Source organism: Sciurus vulgaris, assembly GCF_902686455.1.
Source record: "Sciurus vulgaris genome assembly, chromosome: 8".
Lineage (NCBI taxonomy): Eukaryota > Metazoa > Chordata > Mammalia > Rodentia > Sciuridae > Sciurus > Sciurus vulgaris.
Window position 1 is genome coordinate 15570546 of NC_136468.1, and position 24418 is coordinate 15594963.

The following is a 24418-nucleotide window of genomic DNA, read 5'->3' on the forward strand; positions in this document are numbered from 1 at the left end:
ATTAATACTATATTTTTCATATATCTATATAGTTATCTTTCCTGGTGCTTTTTAGTTCTTCATGAGAATTTGAATTATTGTTTAGTGTCCTTTACTTTCAACCCAAAAAACTCTTTAGTATTTCTTTTAGTGCTAGCAACTAACCCTTTCAGCTTTTGTTATCTGGGAATGTCTTAATTTATACTTCACTTTCAAAAGACAATTATGCTGGATGTTGAAATCTTGGTTGTTGATTTTTTTTTTTTTTTTTTTGCGGTACTGGGGACCGAACTCAGGGCATTGTGCCGAGCTATCTCCCCAGCCTGATTTTCGTTCATTTTGCACTTTGAATGTGTCGTTCCACTTATTTCTAGTACTAAGGTTGCTAACAAAAAACCAGTTGTTAATTTTATGGACGATTCCTTGAGCATGATAAGTTGCTTCTCTTTTACTTTGGTATTTTCTTCATCTTTCAGTAGTTTAATTGTGATGTATTTAGGTGTGGATCTTCTTGAGTTTATCTTACTGGAAGTTCATTGAGTTACTTGGATATACGGATTAGTGTTTTTCATAAAATTTGTTGGTGTTTTGGCTGCAATTTCTTCAAACAGTCTTTCTTCTCCCTTTCTCTTTCTTCTCTTAGTACCTCCATGATGTATATGTTGGTACAATTCATGGTATCCAGAACTGGTTTGAGAATCTGTTCATTTGCTTCTTCTTTTTTTTTTTTTTTTTTTTTTTTTTTTGCTTATTTGTTATTTGTTTTGCTTCATAGACCAGATAATCTCAATTGACCAATCTTCAACTTTGCTTTTTTTAAAATATATTTTTTAGTTGTAGGCTGATACAATACTTTTATTCTTTATGTGGTGCTGAGGATCGAGCATTAAGGCCTCTTGCATGCTAAGCAAGCGTGCTACCTCTGAGTCACAACTCCAGTCCAAGTTTGCTGACTCTTTTGCCTGCTCAAATCTGTTGTTGAATCTTAGTGAATTTTTCATTTCATTTATTGTTCTTTTTGGTTACAGAATTTCTTTTTTTTTTTTTTTTAATTTTTTTTAGGTTGTCAATGAACATTTATTTATTTATTTATATGTGGTGCTAGAATTGAATCCAGTGCCTCACACATGCTAGGCAAGTGCTCTACCACTGAGTTACAACCCCAGTCCCTGGCTCCAGAATTTCTACTTAGTTCCTTTTTATAATTTTGTGTTGATATTCTCTGATGAGACATCATCCTTACAATTTTCATTAATTTTTAAGAGACAGCGTTCTTTAGCTCTTTCGACATATCTGAAAAAGCTGACTTAAAATCTTTTGTCTACAAAGTCCAACATCTGGGCTTCCTTAGGGACCTTTTCTATTGATTGCTTTTTCTTTGTATGGGTCATAATTTCTTATTTCTTTACATGTCTTATAATATTTGGTTAAAAATTGAACATTTCAAATAATGTGGCTACTCCCAAAGTCAGATTCTCCCCTCTTCAGGGTTCGTTGTTGCTGCTCATTGTAATAGTTGCTGCTTCTTTGTTTACTGACTGTTCCAAACTACATTTGTAAAGTGTGTATCTGCATTGTATGTGACTGTTCATCTCTAGTTGGTTAGCTTACTGAATAGAATTTTCCCTAAACACTTGGAAATAGTCTCCTAGTCTTTGCTAAGGGGCTCTGTGTGCATTTTGTGCAGAGAACTTCAGGATCAGCTAGTTGTGAAAGGTTAAGATCTTTTGGAGTGTTTCCTGAGCATGTGTATAGTCCTATGCATGCATGTGACTTTCTGGTTTCCAGAAATATGCTGGAGCTTTTCAAAGCCCCTATGGATATCTCATTCTTCAGCTTTTTGGTTAGTTTGTTGTTTTCCCCAACTGTTATCCATTACCTTAGCCAGTCATAATATTAAAGCATTTGACAACCCCCAGGCTAGTTCCAGTGAGACCAGATAAATACGAACCTTTTCAGGGGGTCTTTCAGGGAACCACTAAATAGGTCAAATAATGACTCTTCCTTGGGAATGAGACTTTGAAAGAGACCAGTACTGTGTACTCCCTCTGGTACAGGGTACTGGGAATGTGGGATTTTAAGTTTTCAAGGTTGCCATGGTACTGGAGGTGGGAGAGGACTAGGGTAAGTTAAAATGCTACAAAGATTACTGTTCCTAGTGAGAGTCAGCTGTTTTTTCTTGAGTAAATGCTAGATGAGTTGCCGCAAGCCTTTGGTTAATTTCCAGAGCTCTGAAAAAGTTGACAATTTTTGTCAGTTTTTTTTTTCATTGCTTTAATGGAAGGTTTTTTTTTCATTGCTTTTTGAGATCTTAATCTGCCAGTTTCACTGATATCACCTTTCCTTTCCTTTTTAAAAATGTTATTTTATTGCAAAATAACATCAAAACCACAACTGAAACTAAAAATTAAATGTTTAAATAAAAATATTTATACAATTAAAAATTAAAATCACAAAATCCAATAGAATTGCCCCTCATCCCATTCCCTAATTAAGTCAATTCATATTCATTTGTCCATGTTACTACCTAGTTTTCCTTACACTTAATAGTAGTTATACTTTTTTTGTGGGGTGGTGCTGGGAATTCAACTTAGGGCCTCTGCTTCTCTACCCTAGCCCCATTTTTTTTACACTTTGGTGGTAATTTTACAATTCATGTAACAAGGGTTCACACCCAATCTTTCTGTCCCTGTCTTCCCTTTTCCACTTTCCTAGTACCTATTATGGTCTACATCCTACAACCACAGCTTCCTCCATGCTGGAAAATATCCTGCTGCATACACACACAAATAGGGTCTCTTTTTGTTTCTTAGACATTTCTATATAGTGATTTTTTTCTCACAACACGGATATCCTAGGTCGACAGACTTAATGTATGCTTGATAAAGCTGTTAACCGCGTGCATTAGTCTGCCATATGATTCTCGGTGCCATCGAAATGCTTGAGGACGTGACTACCGTTCCTTTTACTTCTGGAAGATTCCCGGAAGGAAGACTGGGGTGAAGAATCACCCTCATTTTAAATTCCAACAACTACCCCCCCCCCCCCCCCACTACCCGGAGGACTTTTAACAACTCACACAGCAACACATGAGAGTCCTTTGCTCTGAAGGGCCTTGCAACTTTTTTCAGGCTTTATTTAGAAGGGGTGGGGAGAAACGGACTTGTTTTTTAAAGACCATAACCTTTTTTGTTTGAAATGTGGAATCCGCTGCATGGATTCCAAGGGCTAAAGAAGAGGGGGCCCTTTGTAATTGGGAGCGATTGTTTCCACTTGTTCCGGGGGGTAGGACCCACATCCGTTGTCCTGCTGCTTTTTTGTGTGGCACTGGGGATTGAGCCCAGGGCCACACGCGCTGGGGAAGCGCTCCACCACGGCCACGTCCCGGCCCAGGCTGGCCTCGAACTTGAGATCCTCCTGCTTCAGCCTCCCAAGAGGCTGGGGTTACAGGCGTGCGCCACCTCGCCGCCCGTCGTCCCTGCTTCTGTTGGGCCGTCCAGGAAGCCGTGGTCTGCGCGACGCCTGAACTCCTTTAACGTGCCGATAGGCCGACAGGCGTCCCCAGCGGCGCGGCCAACGCCAACGGGCCGCCGCGGGGCAGGATGGCGGAGGAGTGAGCCCGCCGCCTCGGTGAAGGCGTGAGGCTCGCAAGCGCGGCCCCGGCGGAAGGCGCTGCTACTCCCCGACGCCCGGGGACGCCCCCTGAGGGCCCTGGTTTTGAGCCCCCGAGGCTGCAGAAGGCGGGTCAGCGCCGAGCCGTCGCGGGCCCGCGGCGCCCAGCTGGGAGCGCTGAGGCGAGGCCGCCGGCCCAGCTGCGGCCCGGGGGCGTGGCGAGGCCGCACAGGTTCTGTTTTCCGCCGCCCGGCCCGCTTTCAGTTTCGCTTCCCGCCAGCCTCTCCACCCCGCGGGAGCAGCCGGGCCGCCCCATGTCGGTCGCCGCCGGCGTCGCGCCAGCCCGCGGTCCGACGGCCATGGCCCAGGCCGACGCCGTCGTGGTGGGCGAGGTGACCCAGGTGCTGTGCGCTGCTGGGGGCGCCTTGGAGCTGCTGGAGCTGCGGCGCCGCTTGCGGATCAGCGTGGGCACCGACGCGCTGGAGCGGCTGCTGCGAGAGCGCGGGCGCTTCGTGGTGGTGGCGCGGGCCGGCGCGGGCGGCGCGGTGGCGGCGGCCCCCGAGCGCGTGGTGCTGGCCGCCTCGCCGCTGCGCCTGTGCCGCGCGCACCACGGCTCCAAGCCCGGCTGCGCGGGGCTCTGCGCGCAGCTGCACCTCTGCAAGTTCATGGTCTGCGGCGCCTGCAAGTTCCCGAGGGCCGGGTAAGGCGCCGCGCCGGGCGGGCGGGAGCGGGCCGCGGGCGCCGGCTCACCCCCAGCGGGCCTGGGTTCAGGTGGGCGTCCCGTGGCCTCGCCGTCTCTGTTCACCACGGCGGGCCTCTGTTGAGCACTGGGAGAGGGCCTCGGGGTCTGGTGGCGTCCTCCTCTCCCCAGGACGCACAGAACTCAGCGGCGTCCATGGAGCACGGTGTCAGGAGGTACACCCTGGGTGCGGGGTGTGGGGTGGGGGAGAGAGGGTGGCCGCGCCAGGTCTCCAGAGCTGCCTGGGAGGGCCAGGCAGTGTGAACCAGCCGTTGGAAACCACGCACCTCGCTACCCGCTTAGCCGCCCATGTCCCTCTCATTGCCCTCTTGGTCCTTAGCGAACTGGTTCCTGGCCACCCTTCAGGAGTCCTTGTTACGGGGAACACCCCTCCCAGCCGAGGCTCATCTGGTTGCCGCCTTCTGCCTTGAAGGCTCTTCCCGCTCTGTCCTGTTAATGCCTCGGACCTCAACTCAAAGATCACTTCCTTTGGAGCCCTTTCCCCTTGTTTATCACATCTTAGTGTCCAGTCTCCTCACCCCGGAGAATATAAATGCTGTAAGGACAAAGACCCTAGCCGTCTTGTTCTGGATGGCTGTCTGCTCAGCACCTAGCACCCACCCGTGCTCTGCCCATGGCAGGTGGTCGGTGAGTTGTGTGGAATGGAGGTTTATGCAAAAAGAATTGGGACCTCACCCCATCAAGTGGCAGGAGAGAGCAGCCACGGAGTTTGCATTTTAGAAGAGGTCTTAGGTGATGGTGAGAATGTTGATTTAGAGGAAGACATCAGAAGGACCTGCTTGGAAACTAGCCCAGTTATCTAGAATTATTTCCTCCCTTCTTTTGTCCTTCCTTACTCTCACTCTTTTGTCTTCACAACAGTAGATGTGTTTCTTACTCATGTCAGGTCTAATAGTCTGGGGCAGGGACCTTGATCCATGCTGTCATTCAGGGACCCAGGCTGACTGACCTAGACTCTGCCCTCCTCAATACTTGGCGCTTGGGGCCATTCTAGGTATCAAGTTGAAAAGGTAGATGGAAAAGATGAACATGGGACACTTTCATGGACCAGGTCTACAAGTTGTAGACCCCCACGGACTAGAAGCTGTCTCAGGACCCTACCTAGATACAAGAGTGCTAGGGAATGTCTCCAGCTACCCAGAAGTGTCCAGATTAGAGTACTTCTGGGGTATTCTAATATTCCAAGGGGTACATATGTGAGAAATTTTGGGAAGTTTAGGAGTTGGTGAGTGTGGAGAGAGGCTGTGGAGAACTGACCACTCTTGGGTTTCTGGTCCTACTGTGAACTGAGAGAGCAGAGGAGGGCTTTAGTTCTATATGAAACTTGGGAAGGAGGCTGGGCTGCCCATGATGCTGATATGAAAGATTTGGGGTGATGAGTGATATGGCTTCAGTCCCAGGAGTGGATCAGATTTGGGGAGGAGCCTGAAAGAGCCTGAAGCATGTAAAGAGGCGGAGGGTGGAACCCTGGGAAATCTGCCCTGCAGGGATGAGGCACCTCAGGAGAACCTAGAGCAGTAGCCCAGATGAAGACCCACAATGAGTGGTGTCTGGAAGGGGCCAGTGATGGGGATCACTGACCAGTCTTTTTAATTGTGTAATTGGTAGAATAAAGATGGCTTTTCCATTATGCTAGTTCCTAAAATTTAGGGTCAAATTTTCTTTGTCTTGGAAATCTGGACATCTGATGTTTACTGGCCTAAACGACTTGAGTCTTTTCTTCATTCTTCACCTTTCTCATTTCCCTCATTTACATAAGGAAGTTTCTTGAACCATCCTTCTCTGACTCATTCAAGGAAGAGTGGTGTGGTTGGCTACACTTTGTTTTCCCTGTGATTTATCTTCCTGGTCACAAGATCAGGTCTATGGGAAACGGACCTGCTGCAGAGTTGAGGAGTTCTGGTCCCTCATTCCCAATCCTGTACTCAGGAGGCGGGGGTCAAGAGCACAGTCACAAGAAGTAGTTCACCTTGATTCAACATAGCTCTGCTCCTTGCCTGGTGACCTTGGGCAAGTGGCTTTACAACTGAGCCTCACTTCCCTCGTCTGTGAAATGGGGATGATAATATTACTCATCTCATGGGCTTGTTGAGAACTGAGTTAACTCATGAAACATTTAGGCAGTCCTTGGTATATGGTAGATGCTTAGTAAGTTTTAGTTGTTGTCATTGTCATCATTAATCATCATCATTAACAATCATCAGGCTCTGGCAGCACCAACTATTTGTCTTTCTACCTGTGATGTTCTGCCTTTCTCTCCTTGCCTGGTTCTTCCTTGCCCTTCCCATGTTTATCTGAAGGCTTTATACCTTTCAGCACCCTCTTGTGATTCTTCCCCAGTCCTCTTCCCTTCTTAGACTGGGATACTTCTTCCTTCTGTGCTGCTGTGTTCTCACTGCATCTGACCTTGCACTTTCCACTCTGTATTTACGTCATCTGTTTCTGTTGCCTTCACTGAAAAGGAGAAGAAAGGAGTCAAGAATGACCTCAAGATTTTGGTGCATGTGGTTGGAAGAGGGTCATTGCCTTTGACTGAGATGGAAGAGACAGTGGGAGGTGCAGGTTCTGGGGGAGATCAGGGGATTGGTGTTCTTTTGAGGTGCTTATAAGCACAGCCTATGTGGAATGTCAGTGTCTGGACTGAACAAACGTTATCTGCCTGACTCTTCCTGGGCCTGGAGACCCAGGCCGTCATTTAAAGGTTTATCTTTGGATCCTCGAGATGGGGTACCTTTGGATCCTCACCCAGTTCATGCTCATCAGATGTGTGAGGATTGAAAGTATGGAGGAAGAGAGGTGAAAAAGGGCTGGGCTCAGGTAGTGTGTGTGTGTGTGTGTGTGTGTGTGTGTATGTGTGTATGCACACGATGCCTTAAGGCACCCTGACCATTTATTCAACACATGTTTAAAAGTGCTTAATGATAGCCAGTGTGCTGTGAGGCCTCTTTGGATGTTGACCCCATCATTCATCATCATATTGAATGTCCTCAGGAGTTGTCCTGGGCCTCAGACATTGCTTAGTCCCATCTTTTTCTTGGTAAATAAACATTGTTTTTATTACATAGACATGCTGGTTTTCCTCTGGTGCTTGTAAAGCACTGTCTGGAAGTGTTCCTGAAAAATGGCCATGAAGACTGATTTCACTGGTTGTGTTAAGTTTGCCAGGCTGCTGTAACAAAATGCCATATACTGGGTGGCTTCACCAATCGAAACTTATTTTCTCACAATTCTGCAATAAGATGTTGCAGGGTTGGTTTCTTTAGAGGCTGCTTTCCTTGGCTACCTTCTCACGGTGTCTTCACATGGTCTTTTCTCTATGTATGTCTGTGTCCTGTCTTTTCTAAAGAATCAGTTATACTGGATTAGGGTCCACTCTAATGACCTCATTTTAATTTAATTACTTCTTTTAAGACCCTGTCTCTGAATACAGTCACATTCTGAGGTTCTAGGAGTTAGGACTCCAACATAAGAATTTGGGTTGGGGTGGGGAGACAAAGTAGCTTGCAACACCATCTCTGCTTCCTTTGCAGGAAGAACTGTAGAAATGGTCACAGCTTGACAACCGATCACAACCTGAGCGTGCTGAGATCTCATGGCGTCGACCACCTCACCTATAGTGAGCTGTGCCAACTCTTGCTTCAGAATGACCCCTGGCTTTTGCCTGAAGTGAGTGCCAGTCGGGGAAGAGGTCCCTGAGTGGAATATGGAAAAGACCAGATGACTGGAAAATAAGGAAATATAATGGTTGAAGAGAGGCCAACTGCATCATGGAGACCTGGATTTAATTTCCAGTTCTGCTGATTTCTAGACCTGTGACCTTGGGCCAGTCTCCTTCCTCTTGAAACCTTTTATTCTTTATCAGTTGGGCTGTTGTGTCACTTGCAGGGCTTCATGAGGTTGGGGAGGTCTGTTTGGCCAATGCCTCCAGTAAGTGTTACTTACGTAGAGCTGAGAGGAATGAGAGGTGCCAGCAGCTCATTCCTGTGTAGCAGGAGTTGGGACCCGCTGCTGGGTATCGCTGGACCCAGTTGGTCTGTGGAGAAACCTTCCGTAGCTGCTGACAGCCAAGGATGCTCTCTGTACTCACTGCACCCAGTAAATTTAAAAAATAAGCTGATGTGAATTCTCAGATTGAGTAAAGCTCCCTGCACTGGTTCTGTAGAAGTTGGTGGGTGGGGATTAGAAGTATGAGAAATTAATTGGGGTAGGGAGCAGGAGAGGGTAGGAAGAACTTTTGGACAGCGGTGAGGCAGGTCTAACATTCATGGCAGGAGACAGGGGAAAAGGGGTTGGGTAGGAAGACTGACTGCAGGAAAGGATCCACCAGGCCCTCAGGCAGCACTGGAGCTGTGGTGGCTGTAAGAGCTGTCCTGTGATTCACTGGATGGGTTCTGCTTTAGGATTAGTGTGTGCCATCATAGGCTTGGCAAGGCCCCCCAGCATGAACAAGGCAGTGGCTCTAGAGCAGAGCTGGGCGTTGAGTTTTGTGTATGCTGCAGGAGATCTGAGTGCTATCCACTCCTATGGCCAACACAGGTTACATGGGATGCTTTGGTGCTATTTCTGATTTGAGGGAACAAAGATTGGCGTATTTTAATGAAAATGCTTCCATATTCAATAAGAGTCACCCATCTGAAAAGGTGCTATCATAGCATTGTGACTAGCACATAATAGATGTTAACTTTTTTCTTTTGCGTTTTGAAAATTAATGTTGATTTCATTCAGCTAACCTTTCTGAATATCCTCTGTGCATTAGGCATGGGGATCAGGAGATAAAAGGCTCTGCCCTGCCCTTCCAGGAGACACCTTGAATGGTGAGACAGGTGGGGTGCACAAGGCTTTGTTTGAGATACCCTCAAAGAGCCCGTGTACTGGAGTCTGGGCACTGGGAAAGGCATCCTGAAACCGAAGATACCTACTGAGCGCTGAAGGATGCGTGAGAGGAAGAAAGGGACTGGGAGGCAGGTTTGGGGAGAGGAGCTGTGTTCTCTGAGACTGTTCTCTGTGCCCCAGAGGGGAGGGAGCCGGCACAGTCAGGGGCATGAGGCTCGGTGTGACCTGAATGCGGGGCAGAGGAGGGGGAAGAAGGAGAAATGGGTGGACAGAGGCTCCTTGATGCAGGTATTCTGTAGGCCGGGAAGGAGTGTGTGGCATTGTGTTTGGAGAGTGGACATTAACATTTGGGAGACGTCATCTTGTCTGTAGTGTGAACAGTGAATCAGAAGAAGGCAGGCAGATGGTGACCAGTGAATGACAAGTTATGTAGCCCTTGTCTGCCTGGGTGGGCAGGTTGGCTGAGAACACCCTGCCAGCAATGGGAGCTGAGACCTGAACCTAGCCGTAATGTGGCTGTCCTGCCAGGACTTCTGCTGTTGATCTAGTCCCTTACCAGATGACCAGCTGGGGGTGCCCACCCATGAATCAGCCACCTGCCACGTGTAGGCATCATATTGGCCCTTCCATGTTTCCTATTTAGTCCTCACAACAACCCTGTGATGTAGGTGGCACTCTTGCTGTCTTAGGGATCACAAAATGAAATCCAGAGCTGATGAGTGGCTGGCCCAAAGTCCACTGCTTGTAAGTGGCAGAATGGTTCTTAGAACCCAGCTGTCTGGCCTTTTCCCTCGGGGCTTTCATCCTCAGAGTGGGGGACCTTGCTGACGGTAGCTTGGGTTCCATAGTCCTCTGGGGTGTTCCAACAGCTTGTGAAATGTAATGCTTGTGAACTGAGGCGGGGGTCCTTGGTGGTCTCTCACCTGGTTCCCATTCTCAGGAATTTGGAATGTGGAAAGGGAGAAGTTGATTGAAGTTCAAGTAGCAGGTTTGCCAACAACCCAGTTCAACAAAGGCGCTGTGGATAGCTGTGTGATCGGGGCCAGCTGTTGAACTCCTGGGAGTCTGTCAGCACTCTCGAGATACGGAGGAGTGGTGTTTGGCTTTCTCTAAGATGTTTTAGCCCTCAGAGCCTCTCTTACCCTGAAGTGTAGAAAGGAGAGTTGGCAGAGATGGGGCCTGGGGGGGATAGTTGGCGAGGCTCTGTGCTGAGTGTAGGAGGGCTGGGAGTCATCGGGAGGCTGCCTCTGGTCCCACATAAAGTGCTGCCCCGTGAAGGGAGCACTTCTGCTAGAAGGTTTTGGATCTCCCAGTGGAGGAGCTGTTTCCAGGCAATCTGCTTTCCGCCTGGTTCCTGTTTTAGCTGAGGGCATGTGCTGGCAGCCATCAACCTAAATGAGGGATGGTTTCCTATCTGTGGACTCTCACCGTGGCTCCAAGGTCCCTTATCACGCTCCCTGGTGGGTGGTGAGGTGTATGGTTGGAGGCCTTCTTGGGCTCATGTCCTTTTCTCTCTCTGTCAACAGATCTGCCTACATTACAACAAAGGAGATGGACCCTTTGGCTCTTGTTCCTTTCAGAAGCAATGTGTCAAACTCCATATCTGCCAGTACTTTTTACAGGGGGAGTGCATGTTTGGTGACAGCTGTAAGAGATCCCATGATTTCTCTCATTCTGAGAATCTGGAGAAATTGGAGAAATTGGGCATGAGCTCCGACCTGGTGAACAGGCTGCCTTCCATTTACAGAAATGCATATGATATCAAGAACAGGAGCTCTGCCCCCAACAAAGGGCACCCTCCTCCTGCAGGCCCTCAGGGGACTTCTGGTAAGGCTGTGGCAAGTGCTACAGGCCCTTGGATGGGGATCCTGGATTCCATTTAGCCAGTAAATAGAATGTGTGGCTGGACTGAATCTGGCCTTCTTTGGGGAAAATGGAGTTGCTGATACTTTCCTAGGGGTGGTTGTGAGGACAAGTTGAAATCATAGACATGGTCAAACAAGGTGTTCTAGGCAATGTGAGTTAACATCAGTTAACAATGTGACTGAATTCTAGAAGGGGCTGTTTTGCAGCGAAGTGGGAGCCTCAGTTCTTCCCCCTATGCAAGTCTTCTGTGTCCTGCCCCCTGGAGAGCTGGCCTTTCAGAGAGGGACCCCAGAGTAAGAATGCCATGCTCACAGCTTTAGGGGCATCCTTTGCATTGTATTCTGTTTTGATCTTACAAAATGAGTGAAAGAAGCACATTTTAACTTTGGCCTTGGCACCTAGACAGTGAGCCCACAGTAATTATTCAATAAATGTATGTGCAAGTATACTTATTTTTTTAAAGGAATGTCAGATGCAGTGACAGGTAAATAGGGAAATTTTGAAAAGTTTTTTTTTTTTTTTTTTTTTTTTTTTTAATTTTGAGATGGATTCTTTTTATGCTGAGATTTGAGGCCAGCCTATACAGAGATGATCAAAATGTAAGTGAAAAAAATGTAAAAAAACATGCTGCCCAGGCTGACCTTGAATTTCTGGGATCAAGTGATCCTTCTGCCTCAGTCATTCTAGTAACGGACTACAGGTCTATGCCTCCATTTTGTATTTAGTAAGTATATTTTGAGTACCTGTTATGTGACAGATGAATAATGAGTCCCTCAGGGAGCTTATGATACATTGGTGTTCTTTAGGTTTTGCTATAGAGACTGTTGACTGGCTATGCTTTGTTCTCCATTCTTTCACTTAGCAACTTAGAGTCTTTGAGGGCTTACCATGTGCTGGACTCTGTCCTGGGCTCTGCTTATATCTTAGTGCATATGAGACATGACTCCCCTCAGAGCACATAATCAGACCCATTGATCGAGCTATAAAGTAATTATGCTTTTGATAGGTCACTTCCTAAAATACCAAGTGAGCGCTTGGACTACCAGTGAACACTCACCACTCTAATCTGATTTTTCTCTTTAAACAATTGTTTTTGCTGTATCTATTTTTCCTTTACATTTTCTTTTATGTTTTGTTAAGCTCGTACAACTTTAGGAAGCCCAGAAATAGTCAGGTTTTGCTTTAAATGAATGTTTAAGAGTGTCCTTTGGATTATGACCTTGCTAGAAAGGGAGGGGAGGATAGATAGCTGGTCCCAAGAGCAGTCACCACCTGGGGAAGAGAAGGAGGTGACCTTCTGGGCCTAGATTTTGAGGCCCAGCCTGTGGAATATCTCGGGGTCTTACAAAAAGGAAGGGAATATGAATAACAAAGTGACAAGTGATACCAAACAGGGAGCGGTCACAAATGAATTTTGTATGCTTATTTAGGGGTAAGTGGGTAGTGGTAAATGTAATAGATAAAGACTCACTGGAGTGGTACTAGGAAAGGCAAACTCTGAAAACACTTCCTTACCCTTTTTATATTAAGAACCTTTTAATTAACAAAATTAATTTAAGAGGTTTCATTTGTAGGTGTAAACTTTCCATATATTTTCATATTCTTGGTTATTAATACCCGATTCTAAGAGTTCATTAGTAAGTATTTGTTATATAAAATCAAACCTTGTTTTTAGAAAGTAGTCCTCCATTTGTCCTCTCCTTGTGATTTGGGCGAACAGCTAGAGTTGAGAAAAGAGCCCTCTGGGGTGTCCTTGGTTTGGTAAGCAGCAATGTGGCCTTGGCTCCTGGCTTCTCCCTGAAAAGCAGAGTTCCTACCTGTGAGTCTGGTGTGCTTTCTGTTTCGGTTTTGTGCTGAGAAATGAATGAGTTCTTTTTTTTCCCCTTTGTACCTTAACTACTGTAACTCTACATCTCTGGAAAGTGACACATCTTTGTGGTGTTTCTTTATAGAAAGAAGAGACAGTTCAGGTTCTGTGTCCCCGAACACTCCTACACAGGAGGAGAGTGATCAGATCTGCTTGTACCATATTCGGAAAAGTTGTAGCTTTCAAGGTAAGCTGGAGTAGGGCCTTTCCTCCCTCTCTTGGGAGGGGTGACTACTTCTTTGTTCCTCGAGAGAGGAGGGGGGCCTGGCACTTTGGCCAAACCAATTCTAAAGCTGTTTTGTTGGGGTGTTGAGGATGGCAGGAATTCTTGGAATTCCTAAAAATGAGACTGTAGGTGAGTTTTAGAAACGTAACAGTTTGGATCTCTAAGCAAATAAATGCCTAATGTTGACCCTTGATCAACTTGGCACAGGGCCATAGACCTGCTTGAGACAGAAATGCTTAGTTCTTTGTGAAATCCAAGGTAAGTGTCACTTCTAAAGAATAACAATAGGCCTACGGGAGCATTAGAAACTGGAAGAGAACTCGGTGGAAGAGAAGAGACACATTAATTCTTGGATTACATAAGTTAGCTGTGTCCTCTGTATTGATCCAGTGAACCCCTTAGTCCCTCTTTTATCAGAAGTAGCAGTGTGTGGGTGTATTTTCACTAAACTTTTGTTTTCTTTATAACTGCTAACCTGGCCTTCGACTGAAGCAAACTTTCTTCTCAAGTTCAGTGATTCCCCTTTAAAAGCAACCACCAAAACTTCTTGTTTCATTTTCAGTCTTTAAAAGTAACCCAAGCGATTTCACTTTGTGAAAGAGTCAGATAATACAGAGTAAAGCAGGAAGTCCTTCTTCATCCCTCCCCAAAGGTAAACACTTACTGTGTGGTCGTGATATTTGTTTTACATTTTTTTAAACAGATGGGAGCTTGTGAAAACATGCTATTCAATCTGCAACTTTATGTAATGGTGTGTTTGGAGATTTTTTTTTTCCATGTTAGCATGTGTAAGTCCACCTCATTTTTAAAGCAGCTGTCTAGTATTCAATTGGTGATGTTCCATTAAGCATGCAAGTATACATGTGTCTTTTCATAGATTGATTCTTAACACTCGGTCAAAGAGTGCTATATATGTATGTATATATTTACATTTTAAAATCAAATTTCTTAAGAAATAATTTACACATAAAATGCATGAACTTAAAATATATAGTTCTGAGTTTTAATAAATGTATATGATACCATCAGTATAATCAGCATATGGAATAGTTCTTCACTCCAATGCCCCTTTATATTTAATTCTTACCCTACAATTTACCAACTCTACAAATTCTTGATCTAATGTTTAACACTGTAGGTTAGATTTGCCTTTTCTAGAATTTCATGTGGATGAAATCATTTAGTATGTATTCTCTGTATTTTCTTGTGCCTGGCTTCTCTCCCTCTCATCATGTTTTTGGGAATTAGCATGCTGTCTTATTTAGTAGTTTATTCCTTTTTACTGCTGAGTAGTAGTCCATTGCATGGATTGACTGCAGTTTGCTTATCCATTCATATGTTGGTGAACATTTGGGTTGTTTCCAGTTTTTGACTTTTATAAATAAAACTATAAGTATTCATGCGTAATTTCTCATATAAATTATTGTCATTTCTCTTAGGTAAAGACCTAGAAGTGGAAATTACTGGGTTATGATGCATACTTAACCTTAAAAGAAACTGACAAATTGGCTTCCAAAATGGATGTAGTATTTTACATTCCCAACAGCAATGTATAAAAGTTCTAGTTGCTCTACCTCTTTGCCAATACTTGGTATTAATAGTGTTAAATTTCAGCCTAGAAGTGAATAGTGGATCTCATTGTGGTTTTAATTTGCATCTCTCTGGTGATTAATGGTGGTTAACATTTATTTTCATATGCTTGTTGGACAGTTTTGTATTTTCTATGAAATACCTGTCAAATCTTTTGTATTTTTTGTGTTTTATGAAAATAGTGAGCTGCTGGGGTCGTGGCTCAGTGGTAGAGCGCTTGCCTAGCATGTGTGAAGCACTGGATTCGAGTCTCAGCATTGCATATAAATAAATGAATAAAATAAAGGTCTATTAACAACCAAAAAAAAAAAAAAATTAAAAAAAAAGAAAATAGCGAATATGTCACAAACCACACAATTCACCCATTTCGTAGTTTTTAGTTTAGTAACAGAATTGTGCAACCATTATCACAGTCAGTATCAGGACATTTTCATTACCTCTAAAAATCCATACCATTTAGTATTCCTTCCCCCAGCTCCTGGCAACTACAGATTTATGTCTGTCTCTATGTATTTGCCTAGATATTTCATATACATGGAATCATACAATATTGATCTTTTGTGACTATTTTGCCTTTTTTATTGAGTCATTTAATCTCTCTTTATTGAGTTGGAAGAGTTTTTTATATTATGTATGTTGAAAATCCATTCTGTCAGTCTCTTTGATGTTCATTGTCTTTTCAAGAATTGGTATTTTGACACTAATGTTCATTTAATATAATGTCCATGTGATGTCCATTTTAATGCCTTTTTTGTTTTTTTTGTAATCTAAAATATTTGTGTAAGACAAATATTCTCTTGTGTTTTATTTTTTCCTAGAAATTGTAAAGGTGTAAGCTTTATGTTTATGTGTGACTGTTAACACCTGTCTGTTTGATAGTTATTTCCCTGGGTATTGCTTCTCCTGGGTGGGCTTGCTGCCCCTTGCCACTGTTTTCCCTTGTGTGTTTGGTCATTCTTGCCTGGCTGTCGTATTGTACTTGACAAACCCATTTGTGTCTTCTGGTTGATTCCGGGGGACTGATTGTGATTCCATCACAGAGGCTTTGTCTCAGTAATATGTGTGTGTCCTGCTGGCATGTAGCCAGGGACTTGAGGAGACTCGGTGGCCATCTCAGGTGCTTTTCTCTCTCTGCAGCCCGATGTCCACACTTGCACGTTCACCTGGGAATCAGACTGCATGTTTGGGCAGTCCAAGCAAGTTGAGTAGGGGAGTCCCACTCCAGTGGCTCCCCTCGTTTGCATTGTGATGGGTCTAAGAGTTTCATCTGGTCCTAAGTCTGTGAAGTCCCTGAATCGTCTGCATAGTTTGCTGAGTTTTTCTCTTTTTATGTTAGTTTGGTTCTGTCTGCTGCATAGTTTAGGAATTCTTTAAAAAAAATTTTTTTTTGTAGTTGTAGATGGGCAGTATGCCTTTATTTTATTTTTTTTTGTGTGTGGTGCTAAGGATCGAACCCAGTACCTCACACATGCTAGCAAGTGCTTTGCCATTGACCTACAGCCCCAGCCCTAGTTCAGGGATTCTTAAACAAGTATGGTCTTTTGATGGTACTTTTTATTGTTTTCCTGGGCTTTTGGGTTGGCTCTTCTATCTGGCCTGTCATTTTAAGGGATGTAGGGAGGTGAATGTGATTGCTTTGCCTGCCCAATTGATTTGGATTTCTGAGACTTACCTTCTAGAAAGCCTAGACTCTGGAATGCTCCAGTGAGGTGGGGGATATTAGAAGGAGGGAAAGAAAGTAGAGAAAGGGGACAGAGGATCAGGGAAGATGAGGACAAGGGAAAGGGGCCTGTACCTTTTACCTCTGTGCCAGAACTCTCACCAGCCATTTGGTTGCAGTGACAATTCCTGGGTACCTTCCAGCTATGAGCAGTGTGGCCTTCATGCTTGCTTCTGAGTTTGCTGTTTGACCACAGTGCTTTCCCCAGGTCCCTGGGTCCTTCTGGAGGAAACGTCTGTCTGCTGGGTCGTGGCAGGGTGCACCTTCCTGAGGGGGTGCTTTCTCATGGGGAGCTTTGCTTCAGGCTGCCCAGGATTCACCTATGCTTAGAATTTGTAGATGCAGCCTCTCAATATTGGGGTGTAGGGCTGGGGGTATGGCTCAGTTGGTAGAGTGCTTGCCTTATATGCACAAGGCCCTGGGTTCAATCCCCAGCACCACTAAAAAAAATATATATTGGGGTGTTCTGGGGAGGCCTCTCTGTTCTCGTCCCTGATCGTTTCCCTTCGTCCCCTTCAGGGAGGGAACAGGAACTCTTCCTTGATCATGACCTCTGCACCATAGCCTGGCCTTATCACTCTTGACTCAGCCCTTTATTACCCATCGTGTGTGCTCCTTATCAAGAGTCTAAGAGGTCACTTGGCCTAGTGTGACCTATCCATGCTCAAACTCTGGATGAGTTAGGGGATCTAAAGTGCCTGAAGTCATGTGTCCCTCTTTGTTGAGCTCAGAGGTGTCCTCATGTGGGCACCAGCAGCTTGTCCCTTGAGCCCTCTGTTCAAAGTTATTGTTTGCCCTGTCCGTCTCGCCCAGGCCTGGTCTTTGAAAAGCCCTCACAACATCCCCGTGCTCCTCCGTGGTCCCCGCCCCCAGTCTCCGTCTCTGTAGTGCCCTTCTATAGCAGACTCTGGAAAGGAACTGGCATTGAGTGTGCCTGAAGGAATGCATATAATTTTAGAAAATATTGATTTTTTTCAAGTGTCAAATCAGCCAAACTTCATTAGTATTATTTTGAAATATGAATAAAAATGTACAAAGGACAGTACAACTCTTCCTCACACCTGTTTTCCTTTGCTCTCAGGCCTTTCCCAAGAAACAACGATTACTCAGTCTTTAAATATCCATTCATATGTGTACAAGTATATGTCTATTCAGTTTTGTTCTTACACAGGTACACTAGCAGACTTTTGCCTTTTTTCCTTAACTGGATATTTAACTTTTTGGAATATATTCTCATGGTTCAAAATTCGAAATATACAAATATGACAAATCTTTCCTTATAACTTTTTCTGTAGTCACCCAGTTCTCCTATACAAAAAATAACGTCTGCATAAGTGTATTTAGTCAAGAGTATCTCTGATCTTTCCCGTTTTCTACCTGGATGCGTTCTGCATGGCATTGTCTCTTTCTACCTATAGCATATATCTTGGCGGTAGCTCTGTGTCAGAGTGCAGCAGCCTCCTATTCTTTCCTATTCTCCTTCCACGTTCTCTCCAGTGACCTTCTGTAGCTGTCACAGAATCTCTCAGAGGCTGTTAAAAGGCAGAGAGAAGGTGGAGGCTGTGTTCCAGTGGCAGGGCTGGTTAGAGCAAAGGTTAGGCAGCATGTCCTCAGAGTGACAAGGCAGAGATGTGGCTGCCTAGGAGCCCAGGGATGGTGGAGGGGAGGAACGTTAATATTGGTAGGGCAGAGCAGTGAGTGGGAAGACCTGTGGTGTATGGAGGTGGGGTTGAGGGAGGGGGAAGTCTGCTGGCAGCCAGAACATACCTGAGTAGCTAGAACTGCACTGCTTGGCCCACCACCTGTTGGACCTGTTGGGGTTGGAGTGGGTTTATAGTAGAGGTGAATCTGACTTTGTCTCTGAACTCTGCCCATCCACATGCCACGTGTATGGAGATATTGAACAATCAGTCCCCTTCAAGGAACCTATTTTTGGAGACAGGGTCTCATTGCATTTTCCAGGCTGTCCTCAAAATTGCACCCCTCTCCTCTGAGTTCCCTGAGTAGCTGAATTTCTGGTAAGTACCACTGTGCCCAGCCTGTGATCAGTTTCTTTGTAATCATGAAATGAAATTCATAGATGATGTAACCCACCAATGTACAAATGTTTAAAAATTATTGTAAGGTACTATTAAAATATACAAAGTATTTCAGTATCTAAATGCTCAGGTATGACTGCACTAAGAAAACAAAGACTTCCACAACTTGGCAGAGTATTCTCAGGTCAGCAGGCAGGACTATACCCATTGACAGCCACAGTGTGTGGCCAAGCCATGTATTTCCAGGCTGTTTTACCACTTTATGTTTCTATTTTAGATAAGTGCCATAGAGTTCATTTCCATTTGCCATATCGGTGGCAGTTCTTGGATGGAGGCAAATGGAAGGATTTGGACAAAATGGAGCTTATTGAAGAGGCATATAGCAATCCCAGGAAAGACAGGTAGGAAGCATGTCCCTTGTCTCTGTTTCATGCCTGAATTTCTGTGTGTAGTGTTGAAAGTTTCGTTCAATCAGCAGTGTTTTGTTTTGATGGTCTTTATACACACACACATACACACATACACACAGACTCTTCACACACTCTAAGCATTCTTGTCCGGAGGTAGAAACTGGGCTGGAAATTGGAAGTTCGTATTCATACTGGCAATTTGGTGGCTCTGTTCTCCCATCTTTCAGGGAGGAATTAGGGGGAAAGAAGAAGATGGTACCATGATCAAGTGAGTTCTCAATTATTTGCTGCTATAATTGATCACATATATTAATTCATTGTTATTGCAGAAAAGTGAGAGGTAATTATTTGTGAAGTTTTAGCCGTTTCTGTGAAGTTATATAGCTGAACTACTGTTTATTGTTTAGCATTTAACTTTTTTTTATTTTTCTAAGCTTGTGCCAGTAGTTTTATTCAGTTAATTCATTGTAAATGGGAAAGTATCAGGTAGCTTTGTTTTCAAATACTTAAAATTGTTTGGGTTAAACTTTCTAGAATATGATGCCAAGAAGAAAATCTTAGCCTACATTTGAGTAATTTGCAAATTGCTATTGGTTAAGTATGTGAAACAAATTACTCTCCTTAGGAGGATTAAATGGTTCACATATCCACCATAGTCTTTCTTTTTGAGGCAAAATTTACACACAATGATGTACACAGATATTAAGCATGTACTTCAGTGAGTTTTGATGAATACATACACTCATGTAGCAAAACTGGTTGAGACAGGGTATTTCATTACCCCAGAGCTCTCTCATGTCCCTCCCAGTCAGCCTCACCCCACTAGGCCTCTACTGTTCTGACTTCTTGTATCATAGATTAGTTTTGTTACTTCTTGAACCTCTTAAAAATGGAGCCATACCATATGCACTGGTGTGTTTGGCATCTTTCTCTGAGTGCTTTGAGACTTATCCCTGTTGTACTAGTCTCCTGTACACATGTGAGTTTCTGTGGGGTGAATATCCAGGAGGGGCACTGCTAGGAGGTGGGCTGCATACATGCTCAGCAGTTCAGGTGATTCCAGATGACGATACCAGCACTGTTAGCAGTGTCTAATGACTCATCCCCCTGACATTGGTGTTGTCTGACATCTGCACTTTCCTGGTCTGGGTGTAAATATGATCTCAGTTGGAAAATCCCTGATCCCTAGTGAGGAAAAACTCATCTCCACATGTCTTTTGACCATTTTTGCTTCTTCTGCTGTGAAATGTCTATTCTGTTTGGCCAGTTTCGGGGGACTGGGGACAATTTTTAAAAAAATTCCATTTGTTCATTTTGGGGAATTCACTGCATATCTAGATACTAAATATGATTTAAATAAATTCTTATGATCAATTTATTGTAGTTTAAAAAATTTTTAAATTCTTTTTTTTAGATATACATGACAGTAGAGTATACTTTGGCATATTGTACATACATGGAGTATAACTTCCCATTCTTGTGGTTGTACATGTTGTGGAGTTGCACTGGTCGTGTGTTCATATATGAACATAGGAAAATTCTGTTGGATTCATTCTACTATCTTTAGTCTTCCCGTCCCTCCTTCCTTCCCTTCATTCCCCTTTGTCTAATCCAATGAACTTATATTATTCTATCCCTCCCTCATTGTGAGTTAGCATCTGCATATGAGAGACAATATTCAGCCTTTGGGTTTTTGGGATTGGCTTATTTCACTTAGCATGATAGTCTCCAGTTCCATCCATTTACTGGCATACACCATAATTTCATTCTTCTTTGTGGCTGAGAAATATTTCATTGTGTATATATACCACATTTTCTTTATAATTTATGGTATCTTTTAATGCAAAGTATATATCCATATTTTACTTCATGGCTTTCTTTTTGGTATCTTAAGAAATCTTCATTAAACCCAAGATCATAAAGAAATTCTCCTGAGTTTTCTTGTCAAAGTCCTACTCTTTTCAGTATAGTACTATATTTAATCTCTCCCTTCATATGGTAAAGGTTGAGCCCAGTGTCATTCTTATGCAGATGAATTACTAGTTTTGCCAAAGACTACTTTAAAAAATGCACCTAATCTTTTTGGTGTGATAAAACACACATAACATTTTAAATGTATAGCTCAGTGGTAGTAAGTGCATTCACATTGTTGTGACCATCACCATTGTCCATTTCCAGAAGTTAGTTTATTTTTAAACCCATCAAAAGAGTGCCAGATTTGGTAAAATGTTAACAGATCTCAGCTTACTTTTAGATCAGGTGTCAAATGTCACTTTTTGAAAGAGACTATCCTTCCTTTTACCTGTTTTCAGTGACGTCTGTGTTGGCACTGCATTCACACATATACACTCATCAGCATCTGACCTGGTCACTCTCTGTTCATCTCTATCAACACCGTGCTGTCTTACTTGTTAGAGCGCTGTCTATGGTACCTCCTAGCATCTGATTAAACACAAGCCCCCACCTCCTTCAGATTATCTTGGTCCTTGGCATTTTGCTCCTTCAGAAATTTAAAAATCTCATCAGCTTTAACAGAAAACTCCATTGTGTTTTTAAATTGAAATTGCATTGACTCCTGTCAGTTTCAAGAGAATTGACAGCTTTGTGTCTTTGATACTTTCTATTTATGTACACAGTAGCTTTCTGAGCTCTCAACCTTCATCTTTTCAAGTGTTGCTTCTCTGGATTTCTTATTAGACATGTTGAGATTTCCTCACTTTATCTTTTATGTCTCCTAACTTCCCTTTCATTCTTTTTCTTTCACTAGTGAATTTCCCAGTTCAGTAGTTCAGCCTCATTTGAAATGCAGTATGCCCCATCTAATTGTGATTCTAAAGGGTGTACTATTATTTACTTCTAAACATTCTGGTTTTTCCCCCTTCAAATTTACCTGGTCATATTTTTCCAGTGTCTTAATCCTTACTGAAACTTTTAATACGCAATTCCTTTTTCAAAACACTTTATACATATTTGCACCTGAAAAGGCTAGTTTGTAGCCCTTGGTGGTCTGATTATTTTTGTCAACTAAATTTTCTCATGCTGTCTTGTTATTTGCTTTTAAGCTTATGTTTGATGAAGCTTTATTCATGGAAATTCTTTGGAGACCTGGATTGAAGGTGAATTCCTTCAGAGAGAGTTTGTGTTGGCTTCTCTGGGAACCATGACCTTTAAAGCTCACTCTTGCACAGCAGTGTGAACCAGTCTAAAGTCCCTGTGAGGCTTGGGTGGCTCAAGAGTTCGTGGGGAGTTTTTTTCTCTTGATCCAGATCCAGCATGAATGCAGACAAATTTTCTTGCTGACTGCCTTGCCAAGGCAGGTCCCCTCCCCAGGCCCCATTACTAAAGATGCATAGTCTTTCAGGGCCCTGGCTTTATGCAGAAGTGTCTTTCTTGAAATTGAATCTCTTACCTTCCTCAGACCCTGCATTTATTTCCTCTTTTTCCCCATGACTGCTCAAACCAAGGCTCTTAGTCATTACTCACTGAAACAGCCTGTGGACAGCTGCTGGCCTCAGCCCTCACTTACCCCTCTGGTTTTGGGCCTCCCTTCAGTCTATGGTAATGAGAAGGGAAACCTGTTCTGGTGGCTGAGCAGTCTCCCCTTAACCTGGCCTACCAGCTCTTTGCCTTGGGACATACTTCTTAGCCTTCCCAAGCTGATAGGGTTATGAAAACTTAATCTCCTAATATATATAAAGTTATTAATACAGGGCTGGCTCACATAGTAATCACTCAGTATATATTAACTCTTGTTGTCTTCTAAGAATGTCCCTTCCTTAGTTTGCAAATAATGCATTTTATGTTTTGTCGAAACCAGACAGGTCCTCCTGTATGAGGCAAGTGCTCTGCCACTGTGTTATATCACCAGTCCCAGTGCATTTTGAAATTTTTTTTTTTTTAAATAGAAATTGAACCCAGGGCACTTTACCACTGAGCTACACCCCCACACCTTTTTATTTTTTAATTTTGAGACAGGGTCTCCCTGAGTCACTGAGCATCTTACTGAGTTGTTGAGGCTGTCCTTGACTTGTGATCCTCTTACTGGGATTACGGGCATGCACCATCACTCCTGGTATTGAAAAAGAGTATCTTAACCAGAGTTTTCCATTTTGTAGTGAGAGGCATTTTCATAACTAGTCTTCTGAATTGCCCTGATTTTATTATTATTATTTTTGCACAGCAGAATTGAACTTAAAAAGCAGTTTCCCTATCTTTGGAAACATTTTTTAAAAATGTGCAGGAAACATTTAATATTTGCATCTGCCAGCTGCATATTCCCCTGGCAGGAAGCTGAGGGACCTGTGTTTGTTTGGCTGGTGCAGTGTTCAGTCTGCCTCTTATTTGCTTTTGCAGGATCCTGTGTGCTGAATCGGCCAGTAGCTTTCACTTTGATACTCTGAACTTTGACTCCATGAGGTTCGGCACTGCCCAGGCTCGTCGCCTCTCTACAGCCTCCTCAGTCACCAAGCCCCCACACTTTATCCTCACCACTGAATGGGTTTGGTACTGGATCGATGAGTTTGGTTCTTGGCAGGAATATGGAAGACAAGTAAGTATGATGGAAGGAGGATGAGTATTTTTCCAGGGTGGAGGAGCCCTTGAAAACATGAGCACAAAGATCATTAGGAAGCAGTCTTGATAGAGTCAAGATCCTCAGATCCCTGAATGACTCACTGGCACCGGGGGCATGAACTAGATAATGGCAGGACAAGATAATTTGGAGAATGTCTGTATACAGGTTTTGCATCTTTGGACAATTAGCTCATGAGAACTGAATGACAAAAAACAAAAAACAAACAAAAAAAACTGTAGTGAGATCAACTTTTTTTTTTTTTTAAGCAAAAGGAAAAAGAAGGTTTAAATTGCTTTGCTGAGATCAGCTTTCTTGATTGGTTTTGTTAAACAGGGTAGACAAATGCTTCTCTTACTTGTTTTTTTTTTTTTAATTTATTTTTTTTGTAAACAAATGGGATACATGTTGTTTATGTTTGTACATGGAGTAACAGCATACCATTTGCATATTCATAAATTTACATAGAGTAATGATGTTTGATTCATTCCATTATTTTTTTCCTTCCCCCCCACCCCTCCCACCTCACTTTTCCCTCTATACAGTCCCTCCTTCCTCCATTCTTGTCCCACTCCCAACCCCATTAAGTGTCATCATCCGCTTATCAGTGAGAACATTCCTCTTTTGGATTTTTGAGATTGGCTTATCTCACTTAACATGATATTCTCCAATTTCATCCATTTGCCTGCAAATGCCATAATTTTATTATTCTTTATAGCTGAGTAATATTCCATTGTATATATATACCACAGTTTCTTTATCCATTCATCAATTGAAGGGCATCTAGGTTGATTCCATAGTCTGGCTATTGTGAATTGAGCCGCTATGAACATTGATGTGGCTGTATCTCTATAGTGTGCTGATTTTAAGTCCTTTGGGTATAGGCTGAGGAGTGGGATAGCTGGGTCAAATGGTAGGTCCATTCCAAGTTTTCTAAGGAATCTCC

At 43.5% G+C, this 24418-nt stretch overlaps 1 protein-coding gene across 2 annotated transcripts in view; it reads left to right on the forward strand.

The window, feature by feature from the left end:
* The first annotated feature begins 3845 nt into the window (after positions 1-3845).
* Positions 3846-24418, forward strand: part of PARP12 (poly(ADP-ribose) polymerase family member 12) — a 39872-nt gene continuing 19299 nt past the window's right edge. Inside the window, exons 1-6 of one of the 2 annotated variants that reach the window (XM_079152218.1) lie at positions 3846-4291; positions 7882-8017; positions 10711-11011; positions 13003-13104; positions 18770-18893; positions 23256-23451. In XM_079152218.1, coding sequence (XP_079008344.1) covers positions 3906-4291; positions 7882-8017; positions 10711-11011; positions 13003-13104; positions 18770-18893; positions 23256-23451 — 1245 coding nt within the window. In that variant the 5' untranslated portion in view covers positions 3846-3905. The remainder of the gene's footprint in view (positions 4292-7881; positions 8018-10710; positions 11012-13002; positions 13105-18769; positions 18894-23255; positions 23452-24418) is intronic. The other variant, XM_079152217.1, reaches the window with a different exon arrangement.